General features: G+C 42.6%; 1 protein-coding gene across 20 annotated transcripts in view; it reads left to right on the top strand.

Moving 5' to 3' along the window:
• FBRSL1 (fibrosin like 1) overlaps positions 1-13,433 on the top strand; it is a 561,550-nt gene that overhangs the window by 452,733 nt on the left and 95,384 nt on the right. For 16 of the 20 annotated variants that reach the window (XM_076353190.1, XM_076353207.1, XM_076353196.1 and 13 more), the window contains one exon: positions 6,792-6,845. The exons of the other annotated variants lie outside the window; for them this stretch is intronic. In XM_076353190.1, coding sequence (XP_076209305.1) covers positions 6,792-6,845 — 54 coding nt within the window. The remainder of the gene's footprint in view (positions 1-6,791; positions 6,846-13,433) is intronic. 20 annotated transcript variants of the gene reach the window in all.

Raw genomic sequence — 13,433 nt, 5'->3', positions numbered from 1 at the left:
TAAAATCTTCTTGAAGTTGCGCGTTTATCTCAGGAGGCTGCTTGCTGGCTAATCTTCTCAAGGCATGTCCTGATTTTTTGTAACGTTACAGTATCTGAGGTCCTTTTAACCTAATTTTGTAACAAAGATAATTTCTTGTTATGTAAGTTACTGTTCTGAATGATTGCTTTGGGTCTTGGAGATCGTCCTTAACCGGTCTCCCTCGTGCCGCAGAAACTGGAATTATTTACTTCGTTATCAATCCTTGAAAGAAAGCCTCGCTCAGCTGGAAAAGGCTGCTGAGGTATTACAGGAAAATAGGGTCTTCCCACTCTTCTTTCTAGAGAGTTAAATCTCTGGTCATCCCTGATCGGAATTTACTTCAGAGGTTTATGTTTATGTATAAATCCGATTTTCCCCACATACAGACTTACAAGGGTGAGCTGCTTGATTTATACACACAGCATTAACTTCCTACAAGTGGCAGACTTGCAGTGCTCTCTTGAAGAATTTTCTTTGCTGACAACAGTTCCCTAGAACTGCCCTGTGCTAAAGCCAAAAGGCACCAGCTTGGGCTGCCTGATTCTCTTTTCCAGAGGAGACTAAAGCTATAAAACAAGGAAGGCAGTATTTTATTTAGTTGGAAACCAAGTTTTTGCTGGTACAGAGTGATTTTTTTATTATTTTATTTGGAAGGTGGGTTATTCTGAGCGAAACCTTAAGCCTTGTTTATCAGAGAGGGGCAGTCTGTTCTCATAAACGAAGGAGCAAAATATATCCCGGTGTTACTCTATCGGGACATGCAGTCATCTGTTGGAGCTTGTGGCCTGTGCTGGCTAAACCGAATAGCAGTGTCACGAGTAGCTCTGGTATTTTTAAGTTAAAAAAGGGATTGGAGTATGCTTCGAATTCCAGTGATAAACTACAGACATTGAGCAGTAGTTGATATTTATTTTGCTCTGGTTTTGCAAGAATGTTGCGATTTGAAGTGTTAACTTCCAGTAAGGGCTGCAAGTGTTAGTGTTTGCTGCTGTTGCTTTTTAAACTAAAAACTGCTAAGACGTTTTATGGTGATATGTTGACGAAAGTGGCGATGGAAAGGGCTGCGTTCTCCAGTGAGCCAGTCTGTGCTGTACGGTACTTTTGGAAAGCACAGATGTGTATGTCATTTTCTGCCTGAAATCTTTCCTTTTTTTTTTTTTTCCCCCCCCCTTGACTCCCAGTGTCCTTGTGTTGAGTGACCCATAATAGCTAGGGATTGTGGTGTCTGGATATATTTGAGTATGAAGCAGCCTTTTTAAAGCCATTACAGAAGATTCAGCCAAGTAAAATTATTTCTATCATCGGAATAGGAAATGTAAGCTGGTTAATTTTAATGACTTTATGAATTTACAAGATCTGAAGTCAGGCAGGTACAAGAATGTGTTGCTCTTTGCTTAATAGCACGTTTGAACAAAGATTGGCATTCTGCATCAGAAATGGAAATTTTAGGGTTTCTTGCAGTCTTTTATCCTTCCGAATAAAGATGGAAATTCTGAACTAGGTAAAGAAACATATGGTTTTACCAGAAATTATTTCCTAGACTGATCAATTACTAGGAGATGTAATGAGAAATGTACTCCTCAGGGAGAGGAAGGAGGGATTGCCATTACATAATATCCCTTGGGAGAATTTCTGTGTCGCATAATGAGGTTGGTGATGGAGCATTTGGGGAAAATGCCTATGGATAGGAATTCGTTCTTCAGATTTCCATGAGCAAAACATATTACTGAAAAATAGGCTTGTTAAAAGTAGTACTGATGCGTTAGTTCTCATTTTGTTTTGTTCTTTTGTTCTCATAACTACTATGTAAGAGATTAGGTAACCATAAGATTAAAACTTCCACAAAATGAGAGATGCTAGTGAATAATTTCCTTATTTATTTGATGCCAAGGGTAAACCATTAAGGGCTTATGTTCTGTTCTAGGCTTCATTAAATTATTTCTGTTTATCTATTGAAAATAGGTCCTAAGGAAGAGAAAATATCTAGGCTTGATGGTGTAAACACGAATTACCTTCTCCTCACACTGGTGAAAGTGAAGTGTATAGAAATGCGTATACGTGATGTTGGGGATTCAGTAAAGCTTGGTAGCTGGATACACATTTTCAGAGTCCTCGTAATATCCCACGGATTGCCTAGGAGCTGACTCTCAGATGGAGAAGAAGGCGCTTGTTAAAAATGACTTAAATGCAGCCTTACATTTTTAGTACCGGTTGCCTTAAACAGGAAAATAATTCATTTCCACACACCTGCCCTTCAGCATTTTTCATGCTCGCAGTCCAGAGCGAGCAGTTAGCCTCCAGGAACCGAACGCCGAGCTGGCCGGCAGTGCCTGCCCGCGCACGGGCTCAGAGGTGTTAAAACCAACAGAGGAAAAAGGTGAACAATCTTAACACCTCTGTCACTGCTGGGGAATTTGCCTCATTTGAGTTGCTCATTTAAAATCCGAGCGCTGGCGATTCTAGTAATTTTTCACATGGCTTGCCCAGCTTTTGTCCCTCGAGTTACAAATGCGTTCCAGCTTTGCGGGTTCCTCCGAGGATCGCCTTTACGCGCCTTCCAGCAGCCGAGGAGGCGCAGTGACCCCTGATGGTGGCTCTGGCAGCCGAGGCAGGTTCGCACAGCTATCACTGTTTTTAGGAAGTTAAAGGTGCAATGGCCGTTTCGAAGTCCCGGCCCCGGTTTCAGCGTTTCATTGATAATATTTCGTAGTATTCTGTGTGCCACCCTGTGGCTGCCGGCGCACACTGCACTTGTTGAGGTGTGGCTGGGTTTCGTAGGACAGTCGCAATTTTAGTGTCTTCTTGATGGTTTTATTTTGTGTCTCGCTTTAGTGTCGGTTATCTGTTCTGATTCACCTAACATTGACTCAGTTGTGGGATCCTGATCATTGGAAATGCAAACCAGAGTGGTGGCCGCTCACTGCTGTCCAGCATGTTGCTTTCAAAGTTTGAGGCAGGGCTTGGCTTTCCAAAAAGGTGGAAAATGGTGCTGGATTTAAGCACTGAGAGTTTGCGTAAAGGAATTAGTGACGTTTCTGCACCCTGTGGAAAAGGTCACCATCAAGGAAACTGGAAATATATGTGTCTGATAGTGGTGGAAGGACGTGATTGCAGATGGTGACCCTGGGGTGGTAGTCTTCCTCACTGCCCTGTCCCGTTATCCTGCCAGAGTTTTACAGATAGTGGCCCCTGCATTAGCCATCTCACAGGCACGGTTTAGCATGAGAGCATCTCTCAAGGTAGCTAATGTCATTTTAAATGGTAAGAATGACAACCTGTGATCATTGGTTCTTGTAAACTTAAACTAGGATGGTGCTGTTGACGTGGATATAGAAAACATCCATTTGTACCTCATATGGCTGCATTGAAAGGGTTAAAGATAAATAAAACGTGTATTCTTTAGTACTATAAAAATAAACCTTACTTTCTGGTGGGTGGTAGGAGAAGAGTCAGAGTTTACATGAAGACAGCATTTCAAGATGGCTGTTTATGTTGTTACCAAAGATATTTCTAGCTTGCTTACAAAATGAGATTTTTTTCTTTAAATATTTTTAATTTTGAAAGTACTCAGCCTAGCTTATGTTCTTGTGGAAAAAATGTTACAGTTAAATTGCCATGGAAGGTAGCTACAAGATCTTTAATACTGAGTTAAAGCAAGCTGGGTACGTTGTTTGCCATAAGGTTTCTGTGGGGGGTAAAAAACGTCTGAACGAGGATGCTGTTTCTGCAGTAACTGCTATACCAAAGGAGAATCAGGGACATAATGGGTATAAGTCCTGGGGTTTGTTTTTTCCATGGAATAATCAACAGTAAAAAGCGTTTAGGCTATTAAGATACCTGCAAGTAGATCCTTACTCCAAAGCTGTAGGTTCTAAAGTTATAGTACAGTCTGCCTTCAAAATGGTTGGAAATCCTTCATAAATATCTCCTTACCACATACCTTCTATCTCCCTGGATGATTGGCTCTCCAGCAAAGCCTTCCGTAGAGGGTGTGCTGTAATCCTTTTATGTTACTTCTTCAGTGCAGATTACGCAGCAAGAAATAATTAGGAGATTAATTTTCACCTGTCACTGCCAATAATAGATAACCTTGATACAGTGACAGGGCTAGGAATTGGGGGAGCGGAAAAGCGTTTAACCCTGTAGTGATTGCTGCAGGGACCAGGCAGAAAATGGTTGCCAGAACATGACCTCCCTGCTCGCTGTCACGAAAAGGGAGAGACGTGTTAGTCTTTCAGCTTCCTTGTCTCCCGCGAACGCTTTGCCTTTATCCGTGAATGTGCGCTGTAAAATTCGTTCTGTGCCGCAACGGTGCCACACGCGCCTCGTGCTAATCAGCCCGGAGCAGACGTTGGAGACCTTTGTAGCCTAGTCTTTTAATTCAAATGCAGTTCTGTTGCTTTTCATGATTTCAATTCCCAGTCTGACTGGTATTCCTAGTCTGCTAGGGAGAGTAGCAAACTAATGAAGATGGCTTCATTAGGCAGAGTGCTATTTAGCCCTCGCTTCTGTCCAACAAATGCAGCTGAAAAAACATCCCAGAGATAACTGTGCTTTTGGTCTTCAGAGGAAGCAGAGCTGAGGTGTTTCTGCTCCCTTTCAAAATTAATTACTAGCTCGCATCAGGTGAGCTTAAAAACGTAGCCTATGCTCTAAGACAGTGAAGGTAAATGGGAAGAAAAAAAACCAACACCTTTCCCCCTCCGCTTCTTTTTTATTTTTTTTCTTTTGTGCTGAAGTTTAAATCTACAATCTGTTGAAAACGTAATGGGAAACCAGCCTAAAGAAAATACCATTATTCATATCATCCTGAGCTCATTTATTTTATCTGCAATAGTAATGATAAGACAGGCTGCTTGGCAATGCTGATAAGCTGAGAAATATCTTGGAGCTATTTGTAAAAGTTAAAGCAGATCTTGGTACTGAGAGATAGGGAAACTGATGAGCCTTTGGGCAATCTGCAGAGCAGAAAGCTAATAAAGATTTTAATAGGAAGGCCTCATTAGGATTAGGGAGAAGATCTATTATCTGGGATTTACACAACACAAACGGTGGGGCAACTTTAATTTCTGTTTCTTTGTGCATTAAATACTGTTGCTGAATGTGAAGCCTTTTAACTCTGATCTGGATCTCTTCGTACGTTCAAGGAGCCATCACCAGCTGTTGGCTGAGCAAAGATGGAAGGGCAGTTTGCGTGGGAATGCGTTTGCCACACGTGAGAAATGCCAGAGAGCCGTCATACTCAGGGGCCGGTCAACTTTTGGAGGTGCAGAAATAAAGTTGTTTGCAGGTGCCTGGGCGGGAGGTGTTCTTGGTAGTGTCTCTTTTCTGTTGTGAACAGTATTTCTAATCTTTTGGCCCTGAAGAGCATCTTTAGAAAGAAATTAACCCGTTGCTGTTGTGCTGGTTCTCTTGGTGGTGAGACTGAAATACGATTATTGGAGTGGGTAGCCCAGTTCAGCCTAATGGGGTGCTAACTCCAAGTCCCACAGCGGTGGCTTTTTTATTAGTTGTGATCACCGTACGGATAAAACTATTCTAGTAGAGGGGCTGTCTTCAGTGCAGCTGGAGTTGGTATGGTAGGAGCACTGTGCCATGCGTGACCTGATCAAGTGGTTTGGTAGTTACACGACAGGACTGATTTTAGCACCGCGTGCATTCTTGTGTGTGTGACGTACAAAACACACACTTTTTGAGGACACTTAGTGTGTGCAAACACCTATCGCATGGGCTCAGCTGTGTTATTCCTCATACTTAGCATGATATGTAAGGTGCATGTAAGTTGCTGAAAGAGCATTAGTTTATCCAGGGTTTACAGATGTATTTAATATTTTTTTCTCAAAGACCATCCAGACTTTTTTTGTGGTTGAACTGGATTGTAAAGCAGGAGGAGAAGCCACGCTGGAACATTCTTTGGTTTGCTTTTGAGGTCTAAGCCATGTTGTAACCTGATTCTGCTAACCTACAGTTTAAACCATTTTTACACACAGCCAGTGAGATCTAGCTGAACCTCTAATGCAGATGAAGGGTTTTGTTAGGTGATATCCATGCTGGCTGTGAAACGCCACTTGTGTGACCGCACCTGTGTTTGGGAGCTGTCTGGTTTCTTCCTTGTGTGGAGCACACAGGAGTACGGGAGTCTCAGCTTCTCCCTTGTTTTCACGGCACAGACCAACTCCTCTCCTGTTGCTGGATCAAATAACCCTAGTGGTAACTACAGTAACATTGCTTCCGTGGAAGAGTAGTATTTGGAAAGTATGTTCCTGCATTTTCAGTTGTCTTTAATACAACATAGTAGCCAAAACCAAAAAGGGAGCGCAGCACCATGAGCCACAGAGAAGTCTATTCCAGACCATAGTTCAGGATCTGCTCGTTTAAACTGGTGGTTTCATAGGGCCTACGGTGGACGGCGTAATGATAGATGTAACTCCAAGTATTCCATCTTCCATGTGCTTAAGGAACTTATTCAGAGCAGGTGCAGCTGTAATCCCCTCCCCTGTGCCCCCACCAGCGTGGAGACAGATGGGCAGGGCTGGGAGGAAAGCCCCCTGCTCCTATTGCCCAGGACAAAAATAAATTTCTCATAGCGGGTTGGTGTCAGTTTATTGCAGCTTGTTCGTAACAAGTCACAGTTTATGTCAGCGAACCAGCGTGGCCTCCTAAAGAACTAGCACTGTTTGCACGTAACATGTTGCTCCAGCAAGGCTGCCATTTGAGAAGTTTCTAATATTTATGTTTGATATGAATGAAACTTTTTGTTTTGTCTATAGACCGCAACGGAACTGGAGCTGACTCGTATCAGGAGTGCCTTGATAACAAGCAAGGTATGAGATAAAGTCTCTCCAACATGGGCACTTGGGACTGATGTAGCTTGATTTCTTGCAGCTGAATTGGTTGCTGTCTCTGTCTCTCTCACTCTTTCTGTCTCCCTTTTTTTCCTCTTTTTTTTTTTTCCCCCCCTCCACTGTCTCCACGCCAATTCACTGTTAACAGTTCCATGTCAGCTAACCTGTTAGCTCAGGGCCTCATTACACATTTGTGATAAGGCTTCTCGTTTCTAGCACCCCAAACCCTCTGTTATTAAGGGAGGAAGTGGGAAGGTTGTAGAACAAAAGTAGCATGTGCACTTGCTTGGAGTTATCTTCCTCCTTGAGGTTTAGTTGCACAGCCAAGCAGAAAAATGTTAAAGTTGAGTTAAGGGAAGGCACGTGCTAGGCTGGGTTACCTTAATGCCAGACATCCTGTGATAATTTGTGTGCTGACATGCTGACTCAGACTTGTCCAGCCTGCTGTCTTCTCCCGTGGCAAAGTTGATAAGAGCTGGAAAAGTCTCTTGTGACTTACAAGGGAGTGATGATGGTGAGGGAGGAACCCGTTATCCTTTTACTGTAATCATGGAAAGAAGAGTCACATCAGTAGAAATGACAATTGTAAAAGTATCTCAGAAACAGGACCCAAAGGCAAGGTTATTGATTTTGTATTTAGAAAAAGGGTTGGTGTGTTACATTCTCTTCAGATGTCCTCTCTGAGAACTGCAGTGAGAAGTGCTGCTCCATCGCCATAGCCATGCAGTGAGTGTTGAACCTTCTGGTAATCAGGGAGAGCGAGCACCGTTCAGTCCAGAATTTCATTCATTATGAGCTACAGCAAAGAGATAAGAGGAAATGCTTATCCTAACCAGGTTATAGGCATCAGTTACACATCAGCTGTTTACCCTGCTGTTGACCCAGATCTGTGACAGTAGCTAAAATGATCATTTGCTGAAATTCTGACCCTTCCTGCATAATTTTCTATAGTACCAAGAAACACAAAAAAAAAGTTCCAATTTTGGTGCTTGGTTGGGTTTAATTTTCCACTGGTGTCTTCACTTTCAGTGTCCATCAATCAATGTTATATGTGCTTCAAGTCAAAGCTGCTGTGAAGTGCATTCCCCTTGCTGTTGCTGGGTGTGGGGTGGGGTTATTTGGGGGGTTTGGGGATTTTTTTGTTTTGTTTCCCTCCTCTCAAAAAAAAAAAAAATTACGTTGTCTCTGTGGTGACCTTTATACTCATCTTTTTTCACTATTTTTCTCTGCTGATTGTAGTAAATACCTAATCATTGCTAAGCTTTCATTTCAGAAGTTACAACTGGAAGACTAATGTGGAAGAACTGTAATCAATAATGGCTTTTTTATTGGATTAAGTTTAAAAGTCTTCCAGACCAATGTAATTCAAGATGCTCCTTTGATAGATAGACAGTTTGTTCTTTGGGAGAACAGTTTTTTCCAGTAACATTTTTCTAGTTGGCTTGGGGGGGATTTGTTTCATCTGACATTTTGTAGAAAGTAACTGAGTTTCAGGTTTTTAAAAAAAAAAAAAAAAAAAGACTATTCTCATTTTTGGAAACCGATTGCAGCCCCTTTGATGTGCCCGTTACCCTGGCTTCTCTGACAGGTGGTATTAAATGGCGTTCTATCCATCGCTTTCATTTGTCTCTCAGTACCCTAGATTTTTCTTGTAGTGTGGGTTTTGGTGGGTTTCTTTGACTGTGTTGTTAACAAGCTGTAAGCGCTTTCAGTCCAGTATGAATTGGATCTGGTTTGGGTAATGTACCATGTCCATGCTACGTCATCATGTTTAAAGCAACAACCTTTAAGAATGCAGACGTTTAAAGGTAAAAGTATACACAGTAACTTGTAGTCAGTCTCTTACTGTCCAATCCACATTACATTTTGTGAGCATGCAGTAGAGTTGAATCCACCATTTGCAACAATTTACGGAATATAAAATATATGGCTGACAGTGGACCCATAATTCTGGTTGCTTTCTGTTATGTTCAAAACAAAACACCACCAATGGCTAAAAGTAGCAGTGGCTCTTTAAAAGTATTAAATCTTCAAGCCATGTGAAATGCAATTGCCATGGCTTCTTTTTATAACAGCATGCTTGTCTCCTAGAAATTATACTATAATGAGGTTTGGTTTATATATTTTACCCCTTTCCTCATTAAAGTGCTATCTCTTGGAAGAAGCGCTTTGTGTCTTGAAATACTGCGCGGTTAAAATGAAGGCAGGTTTATAAGGATTTAATGTACTTGGGAGCCAAGGTTTTGCAGCTTTATGGCAAAGATGTTTTAACAAAGGGCTTTATGGTAAGGGTGTGCTATATTTTAGTCAGGCAGGTGCTCAAGGGAGAATTTTCAGTGTGAGCACGTCACGTCAGCAAGGAGAAATGCAGAGGGAAACAAGCCTCTGAGATCCCGTCACCGTCTTGGCTGATATTAAGTCTTAATTCTTCTCAATTGCAAGCCCTGAATTTTTTTTACCTCTTGGCTCAAGCAAGAGAAAGTCTTGCGCCATGTCATGCAACAACACGAGCGGGTCATTTAGGTTTGTCATTTTAGTGCTCAAAGGCAGGGTGCAGGAGAGTGTGCCTGGGACAGCCACAGATGGGATTATTCACACCTTCTCAGGACAGAGCTTGTTTTATGAGCCTTTTATCTCCAATATTCATTATTAAAATCATACCCTAAAAGCAAGACTTTCTGAGTGTTTGGGGTTTGGAAGTGAAGAGGGCAGCAGTTCAGAGCAGTTGCCTATCCACCGCAGCAGAAGATGTGTCCTGGATCTGCCTGTTTCTCTGGGATACAGTTAATACCCCATGGTTTCCTGAGAGCAAGGGGGCTCTGCCATGGAAAACAGGTATAAAATGACAACCAGACACAGTTGTTGCTGGAGCTTCTCAATAGGAACTCGCTGTTATTATAAATAAAACAATTCTGTTTTAAAGGTTAGGCAGTGAAAAGCACTTAGCTAGCGCCTTGGTGGCAGCCAGGAGACGAAACCTCACATCGTTGAAACAGTGCATAGAGAGATCGTCTTGGAAACTGTTTCCGAGTATTACATGTTATCATTTGCAGTGTCTTCTCTTACCCATAGAAAAATGTGTTTTACTTTGCTTCAGCAGTCTCCTCTCCATCCCCATGCCCTCTGGTAACAGGTATTTCACCCTGCTGGGCTCTAGCTTTCCAAGCAGAGTTACAGGTTCCTGCTAGGGGAACCCAATACCTTTCACTTTTCCGACTTATTCTTTCTTGCATGGTATCATGGTTCTGTGTTATTTATGAATTAGTTGATATTTTTCCAAGATGAATGTGGTTTCACCTTCCTGATGGCACTATTGACTTCCTAGGACTCTTTATATTTCTTTTCTGGTATTATACACCACCTTCTAAATTCAGTACTGCTTATTAGTTTTGTTAGCTTTTTGTTAGAGGGAGGACAAATGTAATTTGGAGCAATGTTTGGGAGCAAGGACGGAGGGTAGTAATCGTGACAGCAATCAAAATTTGGCTACAGTCAGAGGTGATAGCAGTGCCTCTGTCCTGAGGTTATGGAGGACCGGGTGCTCCTGCCCCGGGTTTGTGCTGTGAGTGGATCTCAGGCGGGTTGCTGAGCAGTCCTTACAGGGGTAGGGTGTCTGTAGGATCAGGCTTGATTTTAAAATAGTGGCTGTAAACTGAAGACTTTTCACCCTGTTACCAGTCCCCTGGGCCATGCAGTCCCAGTGTGTGTCATCTCCTATTAGTCTTGGTGCAACCAATGACCCTGTTTGTGTGAGCGCATTAAGCACAACATTAATGTCTAATTTGACTGCTTTGAATTCAGGCAGGCTGTAATCAATCACCTGAGCTCTCTTGACAGTGGATGTGGCTGGATGGGATAAGGAGAACAGATAAAATGTGTGCTTGGGCCAAAACTCTAGGAAATTGGAAGACTACTTGTGAGCCTGGGTAGCTGATGTAACTCTAGCTGTTGGTGGAAACGAGTCCTTCACTGGAAAGCAAAGGCTGCAAAAGCAAGAAATTTGTGGTCTTTGTAGAGGTCTGTTCAGCTGCCTTCCTGCCTGTTAAATACCGGCGTGGTAAATGAGACCGCCAAGATACAGAGGCACCTTTTAGAAGATGTTACTGGGAGAAGTTCTAACCTATTCCAGTTTTTGGATCCCTTTTGAACCCCGGCAAGATTAGTTTCAGGATGGCAAAGATGAATTGAGGCAGATAAATAAAAATGGCAGACTGGCGTGGCTGGATTGAAAAGTGTGGTCAAAACAGTTCTGTCACTGAAGATGTTATTTCCATTAAATTTTTTGAGATTTAATATTGATTTCAGTGAAATTACCCTTGAAAACAGATTTCCTCCGAACCTTTATTTTTATATATTTGTTTTGGAACTACTTTAGGAGGTGGAAAAATGAAACTTTTGCTTCAGACAGTTTTTATGTTTTGAAATTGGCTTTTTTTACTGTATGAACAGTTTTAAAAATATTATTTATTATTTGTATTCCAGTCATGCCTATGCACTCTAGTTACGGGCTAAATGTCATTTTGCTAACCACAATGCAGATGGGGCGGGGGGGATCAGTTTCTGCCTGAAAAAGCTTTGGGTTTGTATTTCTGACTGAGGCTGCATTGATTGCCAGTGCCTATTTAAAAAAAAAAAAAAACACCAAAAAACAAAACCTTCTCATTTTACAATATGTTGGCTGCCTTTTTGTTTAAAGAATTATAAATACATCAGCAGATTTTCCTCAAAAACACATATGCTTTCTTCCTGATGAGCGTGATGACGCCCTGAGAATCCTTGCAAGAGGCCTTGAATCTCCTTCAAGTAGAGGATAGTGCTGAGGTTGAAATGGAAATTTTAAATAACTCTCTTCATTAAAAAAGATGCTGGTGGGGCCTTGTTAGCAGAAGAATTGCCATTTTCTGACTAATTTTTTTTGCCAGCATGGGAACAAAGAAAGAAAGGAGGAGACAGAATAAAAGCCTGTGTGAGTGTACGTACAGAGGCTGCAGCTCTCTAAACTGGTAATGGTATCTGGAAAGAGTCCAGGCTGTTGTAAATATGAACTTTTGTCAATATTCCCCAAGCTTCTTTGGACTCTAGGGTGGGCTTTATTAGCTGAAGGTCACACCATTGTGCTGTGTCCCTCTCCTGAGACCTCTGATACCTTCCTGAAAGGACAGCCCATTATCCCTGGGCTTAGAAGCCAGCTTTCTCTTCAGTGGCGCTGAAGCTGATAAGCTTAAGAGGCATATTTCATCCCCCCACTGCTGCTTTCAGGAGACAAACAGTGTTTATCGTTCCTGATTAATTCCAGTTGAACAAAAAAATAAAATAGGAGGCATGTGTGTGTGCACACGTGCGCGCACACACAGAGGCAGAGAGTTGACTTTTTTTTAGGCTGGTCTTGCATAACGTCAGCTCATCGCGCTGGCCGCAGCAAGCAGCGTCTGGTGCTGCCTCTTTGTTTTTCCTACGTGGTGTGTCCAAAGATTGATTTAGTAACACGAGAGGATCCTGGGCTGCGATCAGTGTGAGGAGAAAGGAGTGGAAAAGGGAACAGGGTAGCAGCAGCCTGAGCATCGAGGTTGGAATTGATTTGTGGCAATTAAGCATTAAGGTCTGCGAGAGCAGGACCACCCGCTGGGAGAGCGGCTTTCCATCACCTGCGAAAGATGAATGGCCCGGGGGGAGAGAAGGGCAGGGATTTCGTACTCGGCTACCTGAAAAGAATCATAAAAACACCGTATCTCGCTTCTGTGTCTTGCAGCCCCGTTCATCACAGCTAAATCCCTTTCCTGGGAATTGTATGCAAGAAAGTTGGAAGAGATAAATGCTGGTTGCTTCTACTGCTTTGGTTTCTCCGTTTCTCTCTTTGGATCTGGCTTGAAATTTGTCAGGAGGTGTCTTGCTGATTTTCTTCTTACTACTATTTCAGTAGAACTGTCTTCCATACGTGGCTCCCAGTTTCTTAGGGTCACTTTTTTCCTTGTACTGAGATTCAGAGTATAGAATGAATAACAATGAATAACACGTGCAATGAGTAACACAGTGTCCCTCTTAACACTCCTGCAGCTCTGTAAAATGCCCGGGTAGCATGCCCCAGTGGCTGGGGCATCCAGGGCAGGAGACCTGTGCTGTGTGCTCCTCTCTGGCACGGCCTTGCTGTGCAAGACACCTCGCCTGCCTGTGCCTGAGGTTTTTGAGTGGAAAATGAGAATATTGGCACTGTACACAGTCCTGTTTGTTTGGATGACCATGTAGCTGCAGCCCAAGTTAGGTCTTTTGCAAAGGGCTCTATTTCCTTCAGTTTTGTTGTGTTGTGCTTGCCATGGTTGAGGAGTTAAAAAAGAGATCGCCCATGGCTGAAAGGAGCCTGTTGATATCTGGACCAGAGGAGATGATATTTCACTCTGTAAAACTCTAAATTTTTCAGCTTTTTTAAAAAAAGCAAAAATATTAGAGAGCTGTGGCATGTGAACTGCTTTTTCTCATTTTGTTTTTTGTTCATATTGAACAAATGGGCCCCGACAGCAGGTAAGGGGCTTCACCGCTCTGCCCCCGCCTCTGTTGCAGGGCTGCTGCTCG

Source organism: Aptenodytes patagonicus, chromosome 15 (genome assembly GCF_965638725.1).
Source record: "Aptenodytes patagonicus chromosome 15, bAptPat1.pri.cur, whole genome shotgun sequence".
NCBI lineage: Eukaryota > Metazoa > Chordata > Aves > Sphenisciformes > Spheniscidae > Aptenodytes > Aptenodytes patagonicus.
This window is presented reverse-complemented; position numbering and strand designations above follow the sequence as displayed.